At 38.8% G+C, this 19,134-nt stretch overlaps 1 protein-coding gene across 1 annotated transcript in view; it reads left to right on the forward strand.

Annotated features, from left to right (window-relative positions):
* Positions 1 to 637: 637 nt before the first annotated feature.
* Positions 638 to 19,134, forward strand: part of SPTLC1 (serine palmitoyltransferase long chain base subunit 1) — a 35,025-nt gene continuing 16,528 nt past the window's right edge. The window contains exons 1-5 of the mRNA XM_058044259.1: positions 638 to 713; positions 2,313 to 2,420; positions 11,093 to 11,187; positions 15,808 to 15,901; positions 16,357 to 16,429. Of these exons, the coding sequence (XP_057900242.1) occupies positions 651 to 713; positions 2,313 to 2,420; positions 11,093 to 11,187; positions 15,808 to 15,901; positions 16,357 to 16,429 (433 nt within the window). The 5' untranslated portion in view covers positions 638 to 650. The remainder of the gene's footprint in view (positions 714 to 2,312; positions 2,421 to 11,092; positions 11,188 to 15,807; positions 15,902 to 16,356; positions 16,430 to 19,134) is intronic.

The raw sequence follows: 19,134 nt of genomic DNA on the forward strand, positions 1-19,134 counted from the left end.
GGCTTGAAATGTGGTGAGGAAGTACATATTAATATATCCATGTTCATCTTCTTAGGCAAGTCAAATTTGTAGCTAATTTCATTTAGTCAACACTGAAGGGTGCATCTATGTATATAAGTGTTTAAAGAGGGTGACAGAAAGGGAATGGAGTCAGGCTGTTCTCAGAGGCGCTGAGCAACAGGACAGGAGGCAATGGGTGGAAACTGTAACACAGGAATTTCCATTTGGACGTGAAAACTTCACTGTGCACTGGAACAGGCTGCACAAAGAAGTTGTGGAGCCGCCCTTATTGGAGAGATCCAAGACCTGTCTGGACACAATCCCACACTATGGGATGGCTCAGCTTGAACAGGGAGGTTGGACCAGATGACCGGCTGTGGTCCCTTCCAATGTGACCGATTCTGAGAGCTAGTGATTCTCTGATGCAGCCTCGCTCCCTGACGAAGCTCTCCACAGGACACAGCAGGCTGGAGCGGTGTGGGGGCAATATCCCGCGGCCCGGGACGCGCAGGGGAAGGCCGCGCACGGAGCCCACAGGCGCCGCTCCCCTGAGGGCAGCGGGGGCCGCGCCGCCCGCAAGGGGGCGCTCTGCGCCGCGCCGGGCTCGCCCCGGCGTGCGTGGGCGGAGAGGCGGAAGCGGCGGCGCGGCCATGGCGGCGGCGGGCGTGGGGCAGCAGTGGGTGCTGGTGGAGATGGTCCAGGCTTTTTACGAGGTGCGGCCGGGCAGGCGCCCCGAGCGGGGCGGCCTGAGGATGGCTTGGGGCGCAGGGAGCGGGGGGGTGCCGCCGGAGCTGCCCCGGGAACGGCGGCGGTGGGCGGGAGCTGGGTGCGGGTCGGTGCTGCGGGGTCGGGCTGCGCTCGCTGAATCGTGGGTATGTGTGAGTGCGCCACGGCTGTATATTGGAAATATACACGCACGTCTTGTTTCTAGTTTCTAGTTTTATAAAACGACATTTAGGGCGTGTAGCAGAGCATGAAGCCTTAAGGTTCGCAGGATTTTACTGGGGTCAAGGTTTGTAACTTAGAAATGTCGTTTGCAAAGGAAGAAAGGGCGTTTAAGTGTTTGGGCTTGAGTTCCCTCCTGGAAAACATCAGCTGTGCGTGTTTGTACCCAGGCTTTGTTTCGTGATGTTAAAAAGGATGTCCTGATGATAGGCGGTGTTTTTGTGTCCCTTCCTTTTTTCAAAGGGTGGTAACTTTTAAAGAATGTATGCAAGATTTGCAGTCCAAATATAGAAGTGCTTGGCTAATGGAGCAGGTAGCATGCTCTAGTGCACTGAATCTAGGATAATTGTAGGCACTGAAAAGCACAGAGACTTCAGTGGGAGTATAATGTGGGTTCTTTAGATGTCCTGTCATGCGTGTTATGTACGTATTCTTAATATGTTTAGTAAACAGAAACGTACTCTGCAATAGGTAGCATTTGTTATTTGCTGTTTAATATGCCATAGGACTCTTTACTGGATTGAAAAGCTTGCATCCAACTTGCTTTAGTTTCTGGATGTCTGGTGAGTTCTGCTTTGTTGGCAGGTCAGATACCTCCAAAAATGTTGATGTGTGGGAGCAATTCCCCTGACTTGAAGAAGGAGTGTGCTCGTTTGTATGCACTTTTAGTGTCTTAAAAATAATAGACAGGAGCCTTTCTGAAATGGAATAACTAAACTCATCATTAATCTTCACATCTACTTCAAACTAGCTGTGCTGCTAGAGCACACTGGTTTTTGTCCCCCAAGCACTGAAAGAGGATAACTTTAGCTTGCATCAACTCTGGTTTGCTTTGTGTGTTCCCAGACTTTGTGTCCACACAAGAGAGTAAAGGACATAAGGACAAAACTGTTTGAGCTCAGTTGTTTTAAACCTGATCAAAGTGCCTGGAAAACTGACTGAAGCTGCCTATAAGAACAGAATTGTCTTTCCTTGTAAATACTGGCTGTCCCTGCTGGTGGACTGTAGGTTACAGAAATGGAGATTTGTAGTGGCTTTGTATGGATCACACAGACTTTCAGGCTCTCAGGATACTTCAGCTTGTTTTGCAGGCTGCCTGTCTTCACAGGTGCTGGCTGGTGCAACCTGTATGATGTAATGGCCTTGAACAACAGACTAAATCCATTCAAACTTGAATTAATAGCTACAAGTAATAGCTGAAAAACATTCCACTTTCATATAGTTAAAATTTTTACTGATTTAGAAATATATCAGCTGATGATCAGCTTTGGGTTTTATCTGGGTCTGCTAGTAGGGACAAAATGGTTGTATTGTGTCTGCTTCAAATAGAATTCTCTCTAGACTAATTTTTGTACTTTTGTTTTCAGGCGCCAGCTTACCATCTCATTTTAGAAGGCATTCTAATACTATGGATAATCAGACTTCTTTTCTCCAAGACATATAAACTTCAAGAGCGATCTGATCTAACACTTAAGGTATGATGAAAAAGTATTTCTCTTTAGAGAAACAGTTTGTAGCAATTGATGTATTAGGTGTTGAACCAATGCTGCATTATAAATGGTCCTGCTTTTTTTTCTTAACTTCCAAGGGTAAGCTTACTTTGGACTTGGGAACTGCTTGTTGCTTAAACGTGTCAGTTTGTGCTTTTAAAGTAGCACTGTGTTTGAGAGTCGGAGAAATAAGAAAACTGATATGACAATGACTGTTAAGCTGTGAAAAGCTGTCATTAGCTCTACTCAATGGAGGGCTTTATTTTAAAAATGAAAGAGCTATGTTAAAAATGCCCACCAAGCAAAATGAACTGTAAAATTGTAGATGGTAGGAAAATGCTCAAGTTGTACATGTGGTGTCTATGAGTAATAACTCTGAGAGTTTACAGTGGGTTCCACAAAATTTGTAGTTTAGCAGCAGTTTTCTTCTTTTGCAATGTCATCCTGAGAAAATAAAAAGGCCATACTTGTGAAGACTGGAATTTCTTCTTGACTTCTGCCTGTAGACTATCACAAATGAATAAAGTTTGTTTTGAAGACGTCTCTGGACTAGTTTCAGAGTAGTGATATCCCTTATAAATAGGATAAAATACTGAAATTTCTTTATGATCCTACAGAAAGTTTGTGAAAGATGTTTATGGATATATGCAATTCCTATCTATATCATGTGTTTGCATGCTTTTTGATCTTATTCTCACTAATGATGCACATTAAGGATTTGCACTTAGTGTAATTCATCAATGAACAGGATGATGCAAGGACTGTAGGCACAAGTCTATAACTGTGAGCAAAACTGCAGGCAGTGTCCTCATTTGGAGAGCACTTATTAAATGAGCTTAGAGTGTTCTGAAGAACACTTCACCAGGTATTTATTGAGACAGCCGGCATGGCTTCACCAAGGGCAAGTCCTGCCTGACCAACCTAGTAGCCTTTCTGTGATGGAGTGAGTCCATTGGTGAACAACGGAAGGTGGACAGGTGTCATTTACCTGGATTTGTGTAAAGCCTTTGACGTGGTCCCCCTTGACATCCTTCTCTCTAAATTGGAGAGAAATGGATGTGACGGCAGGTGGATATGAGAGCGGTTCAACCGTCTCACCCAAAGGGTAGCGGCCGTTGTCTCTGAGTCACAATGGACATCAGTGACAGGTGGTGTCCCTCAGGAATCTGTACTGGCATCACTGTTATTTAATATCTCAATTAATATCTTAATTAATTTAAGATCTTAATTAATGGCTTAGATGATGGGATCAAGTGCACTCTCAGCAATTTTGCTCATGACACCAAGCTGAGTGCTGTGGCTGACACACTCGAGGGAACAAGACAAAAAGTGGGTCCATGGGAGTTTCATGAGGTTTAATAAGGCAAAGTGAAAGGTGCTGCACCTGGGTCAGAGCAACCTCTGGTATCAGCACAGGCTGGGGATGAACACAAGGGGAGCAGCCCTGTGAGAAGGGCTTGGGGGTGCTGGGGGGTGAGAGGCTGGACATGACCCAGCCATGGGCACTCCCAGCCCACAGAGCCAAACGTGTCCTGGGCTGCATCCAGAGCAGCGTGGGCAGCAGGGGAGGGAGGGGATTCTGCCCCTCTGCTCTGCTCTGCTCTGGGGAGAGCCCACCTGGAACCTGCATCCAGCTCTGGGCTCCCAGCACAGGAAGGGCATGGAACTGTTGGAGTTGGTCCAGAGGGGGCCACCAAGATGATGAGAGGGATGAAGCACCTCTATTATGAGAAAATGCTGAGAGAATTATTTGGGATTGATAGCCTGCAAAAGAGAAGGCTTAGGGATGACCTAAGTGCAGCCTTCCAGCTCCTGAAGGGACCTACAGGAAAGACAGAGGGACACTATTTACAGGAGTATGTAGTGACAGTACAAGGGGGAATGACTTCAAAGTGGCAGGTTTAGATTAGATACTAGGAAGGAATTCTTTACTGTGGGCATGGTGAGGCACTGGCACAGATTGCCCAAATAAGTGTTGGGTGCCCCCTATCCTTGGAAGATGCTTAAAGCTGAATTGCATGGGGCTCTGAGCAACCTGGTCTAATGGAAATTGTCCCTACCAATGGCAAGGATATTGGAATTAGATGGGCTTTATGACCTTTCCAACCCAAATGCTTCTACGACTGGAGGCAGGAAATGAACTAAGCAGGAATCAACAATGGCTGGTTCAGTTTTGTGCATGGAAGAGTTTGAATTGATCATGGGATACTTGAAGTTTGCCATCTGTGATAAGAATACAGAGGAGGAATGAATGCAAAGGGAGCTCCAGTGTGGTGAAACACTGAGTGCTCATATCATCTAGGAAGACATGCTGCTGCCTTAATGTAGGCCCAGATTGTCCATCCAGAAACTAGTATAGTTCATCTACTAGAGTTTTTGTGCATCAGATAGTACTAATTTCTAGTATTTTGGAGGATACTTTTTTTTGGTTTTAAGAGTCATTCTCTCTGCAGTAGAAGGCAGGAAAAGGCTCTTTGCAACTCTAGGATAATTGGTGACCCCAAAAAGATGAAACCTGTCTTTTCCTTACAAAGTAAGAAATTGGCTCATATATCTCTATATGCTTCTTGGATTTTATCGTGCAGTTGCCGGTCATCATCTTAATTCATGACTGACCATTTTGCTGAAGATGAGGAAAGAACGCAGACAAATCTCTAATAGTGCTGTGTGGGGAAGAAAATTTTTCTGTGTCTGTTTAACTGAGGGCAGTAAACAACTGGGAGACTGCACATGTAGCCAGTCTGCTACAGTGGAAGAAAGGGTTTAGAAAGGTGTCAGGAGGAAAAATGTGGAAATGGCTTAAGCTTAAATAACCTTACTTTTGCAGGATGACATTTATCCATAGTATTAGTATTAAAATTCTCTGTAAGGACAGCTGTTAACAGGCTTTGTGAAAAAAATAGAAGCATGCAAATATGTTACTGTTGTTATCATTTTGTTGAGATTTATAAAAACTTTTCTGAGGTTAAAGGGTGAAAAGGAATGTGAATACTAGTAAAATGCAACCGGGCATCAAGAATTACCTTGTATATAGTCTAGATACATTGATTCACACTGCAGATTACAGACGCAAAAAGTTACAGAGTGCTGTGACCCGTATTGGAGTGAAGGGTTTGACTGTTAGACACCACTGGCTCGTTACCTTTATCTTGATGGCAAAAAAAAAAAAATAGCATGGGTGAAATGCTCTTTGTTCTGATCCTGTGTTCAAGTTGGCTAGCCCTGAAGACAGTGCAAGTTAGAGTAGCAGACTCTATCACTGATCTTTGAAGATGGAAGTAGTGGTTGCTTTAGGAAGAACTGTATTTGGAAGGGAAAGTCTACAGGTTCAGTGAAAGTAAGCATAAATGCAGTAGTGTGAATAGTGTGAATACATCTTCTACAGTTGAAGGAATTAAGCAAACTGATATATCAGAGTCACAGAATGATTCCATTTCTTCATCTACAGTGTTTGTGAAGAGAGCTCATGTATTTTGTGTAGGGGAATAGCTGTGAACACAGAGAGAGACATGCCTTCTCCTTAAATGTAATGAAAAATCTGCACCTAATTGGTGCTAAATCTGTACTAGTCTGTGTTGTGGATTAACCCCAGTGGGCTTGAACACTGCTCACAAAGCGAAGGAAGAGTAAAAGCAAGAAAATTTGTGAGTGAATGTAGAATTATTTAATAAGCAAAGGAAAGTGTAAGAAGACAGAAAACAAGACAAGTAATGTCGCACTCACCACCTCCAGTGAGTGGACCAATATCGGACAGTACCCAAACAAAAGGTGACTAAATTCCTTAAAGCCTCTCTTCTCCTTTTTATTGCTGTGTGACATCATACAGTATGAAATCTATTTTTTATTAGTACAAACCTGATTTTGTTCTTTCACAATCTCTCAGGCATGCACCACTCTGTTCACTGTGGGAAGAGAGTGTGGACTGTGCAAAGGCTGTTCAGCAAGAAATAGAACTTTAGTCTTTTACCAACATTGTTTTGGTAAAAGACATACCAACATAGCAGCATTGTGTGAGCTGCTATGAAGGAAATTCCCACCATCACAGCCAGACCCAGTCCAGTCTGGTTCATACAATACAGGATCCCATACAGCCAGACTTCTGTGTGTGTGTGTTCATCTATGTGTAGAAGCATGCCAGCTGTTCAGCAAGGACACTGCTACTGGTTTGCTTTCTGTCTCCTTCTAGTTTGAGTCATGCTGTGGTGTCCAGTCTTTACCACACTGGAAAGAAATACCAGCTTACTCAGGTATAGCCACTGGAGACAGGCCTGCTCAGGTGGTAGAGCACACACTACTTTTGTGCTAGCCACTCATGTAATGGTACTGGAGGTTTCTTTGTGAGTTATTGTTGGGAATGCTGCCAGAGCAGAGCTGGCTCCACATAATAAATATTAAAGAATACAATTACTGCACAGCCGTCTTAGTGGTCTGTTAGGACAAGTCAGTCCTGGGGAGCAAGAAGGAAATTATATATTGTGCAACCTAGTGCACTTAGGAGTCATGCTTCTAAAATCATGAAGAAATCCACCCTGATGGTGGATTCTAGGCTCAGTTAAATATGTAGCAAGAGTACTGTGAAATCCAGTGCAGAAATCACCTTTCAACTGGCCAACTCTTATGCTTTGGTAATAGAGTTTGTAAGTATTCCTACTGCTTCTTTTAGAAAACATTATCTCCCAAATCTTTAACTAAAAAGGTGGAGTGTTTCTTTGATACTGTAAGTTCCTGATAGTTCAGTGTTTTAGGAAACATAAATAAGTCTATGGCTATACAGGGTGCTAGACATAGATTCTTATGGGCTTTCACACAAAGTAAAATATGTAGAAAGTGACAAAATGACAATGAGGACTGGAGTGGGCTGTAGAAGTTTGCATGGCAGCATTTAGCTATGTGTGAAAGGAAGGTTGCCCTACAGGTCTGTTTGTCTTTCACTCTGCAATAAATGGTGATGTTACTGAGCTTTTCTCTCAAAATCTCTGAAGTACTAACTAAGAGTCACATCTTCCCATTTGCAAATGGGAGGAATAGTTTTTTTCTTTGGTTTTAGAATTTCCACTAATAATTGCAGTAGTAGTGTGGGATGCATTTTATTTGAGTGATACTAGTGAGGAGGCTGGAAAATTGGAGACAAATGTTTAATGTGTGGCTGAGAAATACATTGACCTTGAGAGCTGTTTTGCAGGTACAGCATAGACTAATCAGATGTTGTTCTATAGGGAATAGCAGAAGTAGTCTGCTTTTGTTAAGGTTTTCAGTAATTCTGAGCTGAGACTCCCTAAGTAGGTACAATTTCTCTTATGTATGGGCATACATAAATACTTTGAAAGAAAGAAATTTCTAACTGGCACGCCCATTATTTGTGCCAGTTTATCCCATTAGGTAACATGAGTCTAGAAATACTGTGAAATTAAAGACTTATTTGAGGACCAGTAAATAAAAAGTTTTATTAATATTTTGATATTAATGTAGATTATGTATGTGTGATATCGTTTCAGAACACTAATGCTAGCTAAGAACTGTTTTCATAAACAGAATTGCTACCTTTTCTTAAGAACGTGGGTAAACAAGGCAACTTTTTTTAATAATTTGGGTTGAATGTGTTTACACCCTAATATTTTTCTTACCCAATATATATGGCAATTAAAAAGTAAAATCCACAGTAGAATGCAACCACCCAAAACCACTGTATATGTATGGGTGCATATCTGCGTGTATTTAGAAAAGCAGATTCTAGATATTTTTATGTGTAAATGTGCACAAATGAATTCAGGATTCTACTACATGTAGGATTAGGCTTCAGAGAGCCAGAAAGTTCAGAGTCCAAGGGATACTGGGGGTGGAAAAGCCATGCCTAGGAGATCACAGCAAGGTACCAACATTGTTGCCTCCACACGATTCTAATATGGGACACCCATGGAGGTGGGGACTTCAGCTTCTGCACCAAGCTTCCATTATGGTTAGGGTTCAGAGAGCCAGAAAGCCTAAAGCTAAATGTATAAAAAGGTATGTATATTGTAATTTATAAGATATAGTTATAAGCATTTTAGAGATTATATTTTCATGTTTGTTATGTATTAGCTATAAAATAAAATATATACAATTTATAATGTTATGTATATTTTATTTATTGCTTATACAAATTAAAAGTAATTATAAAAGGGCAAGAGGAAAAGTTGGGGGATGAGTTCACGTACACTGCAGTCCAAGAAAGTGGAAACAAAGTTTTGAGTTCATTCTCTTCATCAGGTGAATGTTTTCAGTGCAACAAACTAAGGAGAAATATGCAAATCAAATACATATTGAGGACATTACAATGTGAATTTAAAAGATAGTTTCACTCTATGTTTGAAAAGTTAACTTTTATTTATGATATTGGTGTGAAATTTTCTCTGTTTAGGAGGTAAAAGATAAAAGTACTCTGATGTTAGGTTGCTACATGAAAGTCTGCTTCTGCCCTGTCTTTTTGTTGAGAGGAAGATGGTTGTGTTTATCGTGAACAGTGAGAAGGGCAGGCCAGTGTAGTGAGGTATTTGGTGAATGGAAGGAGGAAAGGGTTTTCAGCGGCTAGTCAGCAGTGGTAGGTGGCTTGTTTAGATTGAGAGCAATGCTTATTTTAATCATCAATGTCTCCAGTCCCCATCTCTGCTAAGAGCTAGTGGAAACAGATGACATAAGATGTGAGTATGCAAATGTTTGTCTATGTCCATGAAAAAGCAAAATGCTGTGTAATGGATGAGGAGAACGAATGTGAGCTAGAATTAATGAAATGGTGTTGTTTGAAAGGACAATTACATTTCTCCTGTATATTCTAAGAGAATATACAGTAGAAGAGAAAAATTAGGATGTTGCTATATCTCATCTGTGGCTTGTAACCTGTGCTGTTCAGTTTGTGTGCAGCAAAGATTTTAAAGGGAAGAGTAGAAACTTCTTAAAAATGAATGTGAGTGGGGGATAGAAATACTAATTAGGAATTGCTTATTATCTTTATGTTCATAGATCTTAACTGTAATTGGAATGTGCTAATTTATTGTAGTTGCAGTGTCCATCTGTACATACTTTTTTTCTTTCTGCTAAACTCCTTGACAGAAGTATTTTAATTGAGCTTGTGTCCTCAACAGCTAAGCTGTTTGATTATATTTTGCACACTTAGCTCAAAAATTTGACTTTAATGAAAAAAGCTAAGTACATGTCTACACACTTTTAATCCTGCTTTCTTTGAAGAAAATTAATTTTATGTTGCCTGCTCTGCCTTAAAGCTGTTAAAATGTTCTGTGTTCAGGTCCCAAACAGAAGAAATACCACATAGTCCTGAAAGACCTGAAGTCTTTCTCTCTAAGGCATTTGATGTCAAATAAAGCTCTTATTTATTCTTCCGTAACTGACAGGCAGACTGCACCCACTTCTCACCTGATTTATTCTGCTGCCTAATAAAAAAAAACCCAATAAATCTCCCCTGCTAAAACCCCAAACCAAAATGAAACACAACACCAGCCAACAACCCTGTGCTCCAAAATGAATGCAAAACTCTTGATTCTACAGACACTATACATTAGGGATTTGGGGCCTTTTGACAGCTACTGCAGGAGCAGAGTGAAGGCTGCATGAACATACGTCCTGCTTTTTGATTGTCAGAGGTATTTTTGAGCTCTTTTGGAAAGGTATAAGATAATGCTGGGCAACTGCAACACAGGGTGTGTTTTCCCAATAGCATCCCAATAGTCCAGGTTGGGATTGAGACTCTTGTGGGTTCTAGTTTAGATATATATCCCGTCCTGCTTTTGCTGACTTAGTTTTCATCTGGATCTGAATGAGGCTTTTGTCTGCTTTTTTTAACTGCTTCTGCTAGCACAAGAAACAGGAAGGTTTGGATGGGAGAGGACTGCACAGTAGCAGCTGCTGGCTTGCAATGTGGTGGATTAGCACCCTTGGTGTAAAATTATGTCTTTGATTTTTTATTTTCCACCCAGACAGTGATATGGTACAGAGATGCCCACTAATGTTGCGAAGATGTAATTTTCTTTCTTGGGCTATGGTTATGGTTCCACTCTAAGATTAACCTGAATTTAGGTACTACTTTGAAAATTAATGCGACCTCAGTATTCCTCCATGGTTAGGTGTAGAATATGTGATTTAGTAGTTGTTGTTACCTTTTCTTGAGCATTTGACAGTTTTTCTCCAGTGTATCCTTCTCACATATTTGTTACTTTGCTAAATATTTTTATGCCATTATTCTTGAAACAGCACTGTTGAAGACTTGAGAATGTAAATTGAGGCAATCTATATAAAATTTTTATGTAATTCATATTCAGTTGCATAAACTGTAGAGGAGAATTTTCATATTTAACAGGTTGAATAGAACAGTATTGATTAAAATTTGGCAGGGATGTCATGTTAGTATCTCATCTCTTGGTTATAGTGTAAGATCTTTAATACACAGACACATCTAGTCTGTGTTTCTTTATATCTTATGCCCTGTCTGTTTTCATAATTGTGGGCCTCGCGTTTAAAGATTCTGAGATAATACCAATTTTAAGTGTCTCAGAAAGATGGCATGTACTAGTATACATTACTTTGAATTGTTATCAACTGCTTATTAATGCATAATATATTTTCTAGGGGAATCCCTTCTCAAACAGTATTTCTTGTCTCCTGATCAGGAAAAAGAAGAGTTGATTGAGGAATGGCAGCCAGAGCCTCTTGTACCTCCTGTGCCAAAAGATCACCCAGCTCTCAATTACAACATTGTTTCAGGGTAAATATAACCAAAATAAATTCTCTTTACTTATTTCGACTCAAATACTTGATATCTGTATTCAGCAGCATATTGCTCATTAAGCATCTCCATATCCTTAAAACCTTTAATAAATGAATTGGACTTTGAGAGAGCAGGACTGAATTTGTCTCTGAAGATGTCTTGGGTTTGTAACATTATCAAGAGTATTTACTAAGAAAATCTTTCTTAGTTTAAATGTTGTCTTTGGTTTGGTTTTTTTTTTTCCAGTATTGGGGGTGAGAAAAGGAATGTTGTATCTTTGCCTTCATTGTGGTTCTCTATTGTTTTGTATTAATTTGTTTCATATTTCCTGAAAACATAGACTTAGACCTGCAAAGGTGGATACTACTTTTTTACATAATCACTAATCACTTTAAAGAACTTAGTGTGTAGCCACTTGGCACTTTTCTTTGGTTTAACCCCAGCTAACAGCCAAACCCCATGCAGCCACTCACTTCCCCATCAGTGGGACTGGGTAGAGAATTTGAAGGGTCATGAATTGAGATGAAGAGTTTTACAGGGAAAGCAAAAGCCATGCAAACAAGCAAAGCTAAACAAGGAATTCATCCAGTGCTTCCCACGGGCAGGCAGGTGTTCATCTCCAGGACAGCAGGGAGGCCCCATCACGTATAACAGTTACTTGGGAACACAAGTGACATCACTCCAAACGTGCCCTCCTTCCTTCTTCTTTCCCCCACTTTATATACTGAGCATGTCGTGTGGATGGACCCTTTGGTCACTTTGTCCTGGCTGTGTCTCCTCCCACACTCCCATACACCTCTAACTTCCTTGCTAGCATGGCTGTATGAAAAGCAGAATAGGCCTTGGCTCTGTGTGTAAGCCCCTACTCAGCAATAACAAAGTCATCTCTATATTATCAACCCTGTGTTCAGCACAAATCCAAAACACAGCCCCATACCAGCAGTCATTGTTAAGAAAATTGACTCTACCCCAAGCCCTGCACACACTTAATGAAAAGCTGTTTTTCTTTGGACAATCAGAATAGGAAATGCTGTCTGGTAAAGCTGTTTTCTGAGGAAATTTATGGCTCAGTGTTGCTTTCATGTGTTACAAGGCTTTTAAAATGTCTGATGACTTAAACAAGAGTCACATTATTTCAGAAATTGCTTTGAAGCTTCTTTTTACAATCTTCAGATTTGCTCATCACTAGCTTTTACTTTGTAAGAATTCGTAATATCCTTCTATTTACACTAATGATTTGAAATAATTTAGTGTCATAGTGAGGTCCATTTTGATGATTTCACTACCACAGAGAAGTGCCATGGAAAAGTGATGCCTGTTTTAATTAACTGTGATGTGAACAATTCTTCTGTTATTTTTCAGAATTTTGAAACAAGCTGTACCGTAGAGCTAAAGGAAGTGTTGACTGTTTAAAAAAATAGAACAAATATATCTTTTAGAGTGATTCAGGAAATGTTTAAATTATTAGAACTTTCTAGTGCTTATAGCTAGGAAATATATTGTGACAGAATGTTAATGTGTTGTGGCTATTAAACTCAACAGTGGCTATGGGGAAAACTTGACATTTGTCTTGTAGTATTTAAGCTGCCAACTGACTACTTCCCCACAAGTTGCTCAACAGCTGTAGACTGTAGCTTTGACTGTAAAGTTAAAACATGTTCCAGAGTTAATACAGGAAGAAAAATAATTCAGATTTCATCTCAAGATGATCAAGAGCATTTCTCCTTTTTTTTACTAGTATTTTAGGGAGACTCTATCTATTGAGGTAGTCTTCTTTCAATTCTTTTCATGTCTTAATGTCTATAATGAATGATGATATACAAAAATCCTAATCATAACCCAGTTTATATTTGAAGGAGCCTTTAAAGGTTATCTCATTTCTACTGTTGCCATTTGGACATCTTCCACTAAACCAGGTTGCTCCAAGCCCCAACCGGTCTGGTCTTGAACACTTTCAGGGATGGAGCATCCACAGCCTCTCTGGGCAGCGTGTTCTACTGCCTCACAGCTCTCATTTTTCTTTAAAATACTGTGTGTTTACGGTAATATTTGGCGATTATAAAAGCTCATAAGCACTACAAAAAAATGAAGTATTTCAGTAAAAATCTTGACTTGCTGTGTGTGTAAGGCAGATTTTCTCCTCCCTCAGCAGGCTGTGCATTTTGTACCCTGCATACATATTCTCCTTTTGCATAGTCAAGTAATGTTGCCAAATGAAGAGGAAAGCCAAAACCTCAGACATGTCCTAATCATAAAAGTGATCCATCTTGAACCAGTGCTGAAGAAGGCACCCACAACAGCTTTCAGCAGTTCGGAAATTACTTACTCCTTGTGGTAGCCTTTCTCAGAACTAATCCATGCAAAATAGCTTAGTTGTATGAGATCTCACTCAGAAAATGTAAATCTGTTTTGTAGAACAATACATCTGAAAAATTTTCATGCTAATTCTTCTGCTTTAAAGTAGAAGTCACATCATCAATACCTTCATAACTTTGTTTTCTTCTGTGACTGATTTTTTCAATATATGAAACACTTAAGTGACAGGCCCAAGAATAGTGGACATGCTCTCAGTCCTTAAAAGATTTCTGAAGGAGTAGCTTGCATATTCTTTGAATATAGCTTGAAATGATATTTTAATTTACTGTTTAAGCTGGATCATTCAGTATCTCATAACTGTTGTTCCTAACTATGATACCTAATGTGCTGTTACACTAGGGGAAGGGAAATACATGCAAAGATAAAAAAAGAAATTATTCAGGGTTTTCCTTTTCCAAAGACTTACTTTTGTTGTAAGACAGGGTTTATGATGCGGTCAATATCAATGCTTTATATATCATTATATATTATATAAATTATTCACTGAAATACCCTTTTCCATTTATATTTTTGTTATTGTTTCTTTAGAAGTTGGGGTAAAATTCTGATAGAAAGGGGTGGCCAAGTTTTCATGAGGGCTCTGGCTTTATAACAGCCAAGTTATTGGTGAATATTGGTGTGTTTTCTAGGTTTGAGAGATGGAGCTGTGAGGGAAATTGTTGTAAATTTACCAAATTTGATAGTATGCTGGGAATATACTGAATCTCGGGTTAGTGACGAAATGTATATATATGTACAGGTCTGCTCTGGTGAACATCTGTGAAACGATTTCACTCATTAGGACATCCAGACTTTGGTACGGCTCATTGATGAGCTAGACAGAGGAACAGATCCAGGTATATTTTTAATGGCAGTCAGTTCCCCAAGACAGTTTGCTGCACATTTCTATCATGCTACTACTGTGCAGAAGATGCACTGCTGTAATGCAGGACAGCTCCTTTGTGGGGACACGTTCAGCATTCAAAAGATGAACGTGCACTGTGTTAGCAGAAAGCTTTGTAAAGCTGTGTAGTAAACTTTTGCAACTGTTTAGTTGAAGCAACATGTGCTGAATTTTGTCAAGTGAACAGATATAACACAAGATCATGGAGTTTTTAAAGTGAAGTTCAGGCAGTTCAGAGTTTTTCTTAACTTGCAGTGAATAGCTTGGACTTAAAAGTTATTTGCTCTGCACACCAAATCTACCCATTGAAATATTGTCAGCCACCAGATTTGGAACAGCTGTGCACAGACATTTGAAATTAGAGTGGCCCTGTTTAATTTTGATGAAGAAAATTGCCCAATGCTAGTTTTCGACACGGGAAAAGCTTGTGGAAATTACTGTGTCTGAGGAATAGCATGGAATCTCATCTGTAATATTTGACAGAAGATATAGAAGTGGGCAGACATAGGAGTTTGTATTTGGCTTAGATTTGAGACTTCTTAACGCTCCAAGTGGTTAATGGAAATTTTTTAACTTATTGTATTGATGTGTATAATTGCCAAGACAGGTTTGCTTATAGAACACAGTACACAGATATGATGCTTGTATTTAAAGGGATTAATATTTTACTTATTCCAATTTTTTTGTTTGTTTTTGTTTACGTAAATCACAATTTTTTTAGGGCAGAAATTTTTTGCCCTTTGCTTCATGTATGTTATACTCTTGTTCATTTTCTAGTAGTGTGTGTTTTCAGACTTTCTCTGTTTCCCGATTACATGATAGATAAAACCGAATTTGAAACTTGAGATGACAGCTAATACAATAGTTTCACCTGCTTACAGCTACTGCCTATATTTCAATAGCCATATCAGTAGAAGATAGGTATTCTGGGGTTGCTTTATGACAAAACCACTGATTTTGAATTAATTTTTCATTGGGAAGTAAGAGCAATGAGATATCCTTTTCATTTTTAGTACTTCTTGAATATAGATATCACTTTGCTTTTAGAAGAGAAGTTTTATGTATCTCTTCAGGGGTCATCTTTCTATGAATTAAGTTTTCAACAAGGAATCATTAAATATCTCAAGAAACTATTTACAGTTTCTTTATTAAATTACAGGAATATAGGTTTTGTTGAGTATATTTGTGTCTGGACATTGAACTTAAATACTGTTTGGCATCTGCAACAGAAGTTGTAGAAAGAGGGAATCTTGAAAAACCTGTGTGCCTTCTATTGTTGAAAACAGAACTCCTGTATTAACTGTTTGTGAAAATGACTACTCTTCATTCATAACAATAGGTCTGTAATTTTTTTTCAGTCCTCCCACCCACATAATCACTGTTAATGGCAAGGAATGCATAAACTTTGCATCATTTAACTTCCTTGGACTTTTGAATAATGAAAAAGTTAAGGTGAGTTCTTCCTTCCAGTTATTCTATTTGTGTGATTATTCCTCTTTTACTTCGTATATTATTTCTGGATAAAGAATACTGAAAGCTTGAACTTCATCAATAACATATACTGCTAAAGCAGGAAGTAAGATTATAAGTCTCCTAATGTTGTGCTAGTCAAGTTTTGTTTTTACTGAAGTTTAATCTGGTGTACTTACTGCTCACCTAGTTGATTATCAAGTTAGATTAGTATTTAATGTCCTTAAATATTAGAATGAGTGGTGCTTAAACAGTCATCTAAAGTAGTTTTGAGGTGAAATTAGTTACAGAATTCAGTACATTATTATACTTTCTGTGAAGCGGGTCATCTTACATGATACAAAAAGTCATCTCTGTACATTAGTGTCAAATTGTCAGTGTAAAGTGTATAGGAAAACTAATGTAGAAACATTTCATGTAATTTTTTCCTATCAAAGAGTGCAGCCCAGGCTTCTCTGAAGAAATATGGTGTTGGCACTTGTGGACCCAGAGGATTCTATGGTACTTTTGGTGAGTAACTTTCTTTGATCTGCCTTTAAAGATGTTCAGACTAGTTTGGTAAACCAGCCAGAATAGTCCAATATATAAGCAAAAAGTTATTCCTGTTGCTCTAAAGAACAGTTGTTCTCTAACACATATTTTACTGTAGTTGAGGATTAGCAGTGTTTATTCTTTCTGGCTTTGTTTCTTATTATTTTATCTCTTTTTTTACTCTTTCTAATGCTGGTCTTTGAAAAGAATTGCAAAGTTTATAATCTGTTCTAGTTCTGGTAACCATAGTAGAAAGAGAAAATAAACCTGTTAGAATTTGTTAATTCACAGTGACTGGAAGTGTAAATGTAAGCGCGAATTTAACTTCCTACGGGCACCACAAGGGGGCAGTCTGATTTCTGCGATAACTACTGTGACCGCTTCTCTGTAGCCAGGATGAAGTTTTCCTCTGCTGATAACCTGTGCAGGTGTTACTAAGGAAAGGGTTTTTTTGGTTCTTTTTAAGAAGTTGCAAGTTCTTAAGTAATGGGTTCTGGACATAGTTCTTCACTGGCACTTATATTTTTAAATATTGCAGGTAAAGCAAAGAGTTATACATTAATTGCTGCACAGTTACGAGCTTAAACCATCGGTGCATTTTGTGAACTTTGTAGTCTCTCCCCAGAGATGATGGAATTCAGAGGGGGTCTATACTCAAATTATTTCATAGAGTTACCTTCCTGTAGCCTTGATTTGAATTCAAGACAAGCTTGAGCTTTTCTTGGTTAGTCAGACTAGTTCCATAAGTGATCAATTAGTTGCTATGCCTAATTTGATATGGTATAAGTCTATCTATCAGAACAGGGTTGAATCTTGATATCAATCTAAGAAATTGTTCATTAGCTTAGAACCACTATTTGTTTCTAATTAGCATACTGGTGGCCCACTGATTAGTACAGAAAGAGCTTATAGGAAACTAGATTCCCTCAGTGATCACTGTTCAGCAGTGGTCTGTTGGAATTCACATAGGCCTTTCCCTTCCCTCCAAAACAGTGAAGTGCTCAAAAAACCTTGTGGAATAATAATCACCTTTTGAATCCAAGCTGATTTTAAATTTTATGAAGTCTTTTGGTTAGTTTGTTTCTATTAATTGTTTGAAGCAGATAGGTTAAATTCGATTTTTTTTCTGATAAGTGAGAGATTCTTCGGGTTGTTTCCTGCCTTTTTTGGAGGGCTAATCGTAAAACGTTAACTATAGCTTTTGCTATTCATTGGCTCCTGAATTTTTTCAGTAAGTGCTCCATTTCACAAAGCAAGGAATCTAATCTATGGCATTACTACTTCACATCAGTAGAGAAGAAGTGATATTATACTCGTCCATTTGAGGTATCATCTTTTACATAAGAAATCATGGAGGCTCCATTTTAAATGGTAGACAGACTCTTGCTCTGCTTGTTCAATCTGAAATTGTCTTCCTGTTTTCACCTAACTTTAAACATTTAGTGTGGCAGGATTATGAATCTATGAGAAGAAACATCATTGCGTCATTTTTTGTATCATTGTGTGCCTTAAACATTTCACACATTTTTTCATGTACTGGGACTTCGGTAAATGGGTCGTGTTCTGTGCAAAACTATACATAGTTTCCTCTTACATCCCTATATGGAAATTAACTGATGGTTGTTTGTTGTTACTGCTCAGATTTATCCCCTCTTTGGAGCTGATATTTCATGCAAATATTAGAGTTCTGTATTTGAAATGTAGATACTGTGTTGTAATTTATTTTGAATGGAGATTTGGTTCTTCATATCTATGCCACTTTGAAGGTAATAAACAGATTTAGTGAGTCCCTTGTAAGACATTTTTATTTTGTCTTGTATCCCTGAAATATGTGTCTGTGCCTTTATCCTGTAACGAGCATGAAATATTTGTATGTTTACATACACCTGCATATTTGTGGGTATTATCTCCCTAATTCTCATTTCTTTTCTTTTTGACTTCCATGTAAGCATACACTAAACAGGCATTAAACAGGCATTTCATAACAGTTATTAACAATATTAGCTTTATTAACATTTCATAATTGCACAGAAAGCTGTTTCAGTGTTGTCTCCCTCTGTGCAAATGTACTTCATGTGGTGTTTGCAGTTTCATTTAGGCTAAGCCTATCAAAGCGGAGTAATCAGACTAAAGCAAATCATTGCAATAAAGGACAGTCAGATAGTATTTGTATTTTATCATGATGAAACCTTAATATTGTTTTAGCACTTTTCAACCTCATGGTTAAACAAAGCATTCATACCCTTATGTAATGATAGGCCAAGTGCATGTCATTTTGAACTCATGTATTCTTGCCCTTGGCAAAATTTACTTAGGTTTGCAAAACTCTTTTCTGTAGCACAAACCTGAATATATTCGTTAACTGCCCTTCCTGACAATACTTGTTTTGCCCACTGTTTTTTGCCTAGACCTTGCTTAGGGTAATGGTGATTGTTCCTGAGTAAGGCTCAGTGAAAAGGATGCAAGTTCTGATTTTGAGCAGTGGTTGTCTTGTCGTCTTTTTCACTTAAATTGTGTAAGTGGTCCCTCAAAATATTTTTCTTCATTAGGTATCAATAGCTGACCACTCAAAAATAGTAGTTCAGTTCTTATTTCCCCTAATTTTTTATTCTCTACTGATGAGGCTTCAAAAAGAAACACTTTGGATTGAATGTTGTTTATATTCCGTATTTTAAATGCTTTGT

Source organism: Melospiza georgiana, chromosome Z, assembly GCF_028018845.1.
Source record: "Melospiza georgiana isolate bMelGeo1 chromosome Z, bMelGeo1.pri, whole genome shotgun sequence".
Lineage (NCBI taxonomy): Eukaryota > Metazoa > Chordata > Aves > Passeriformes > Passerellidae > Melospiza > Melospiza georgiana.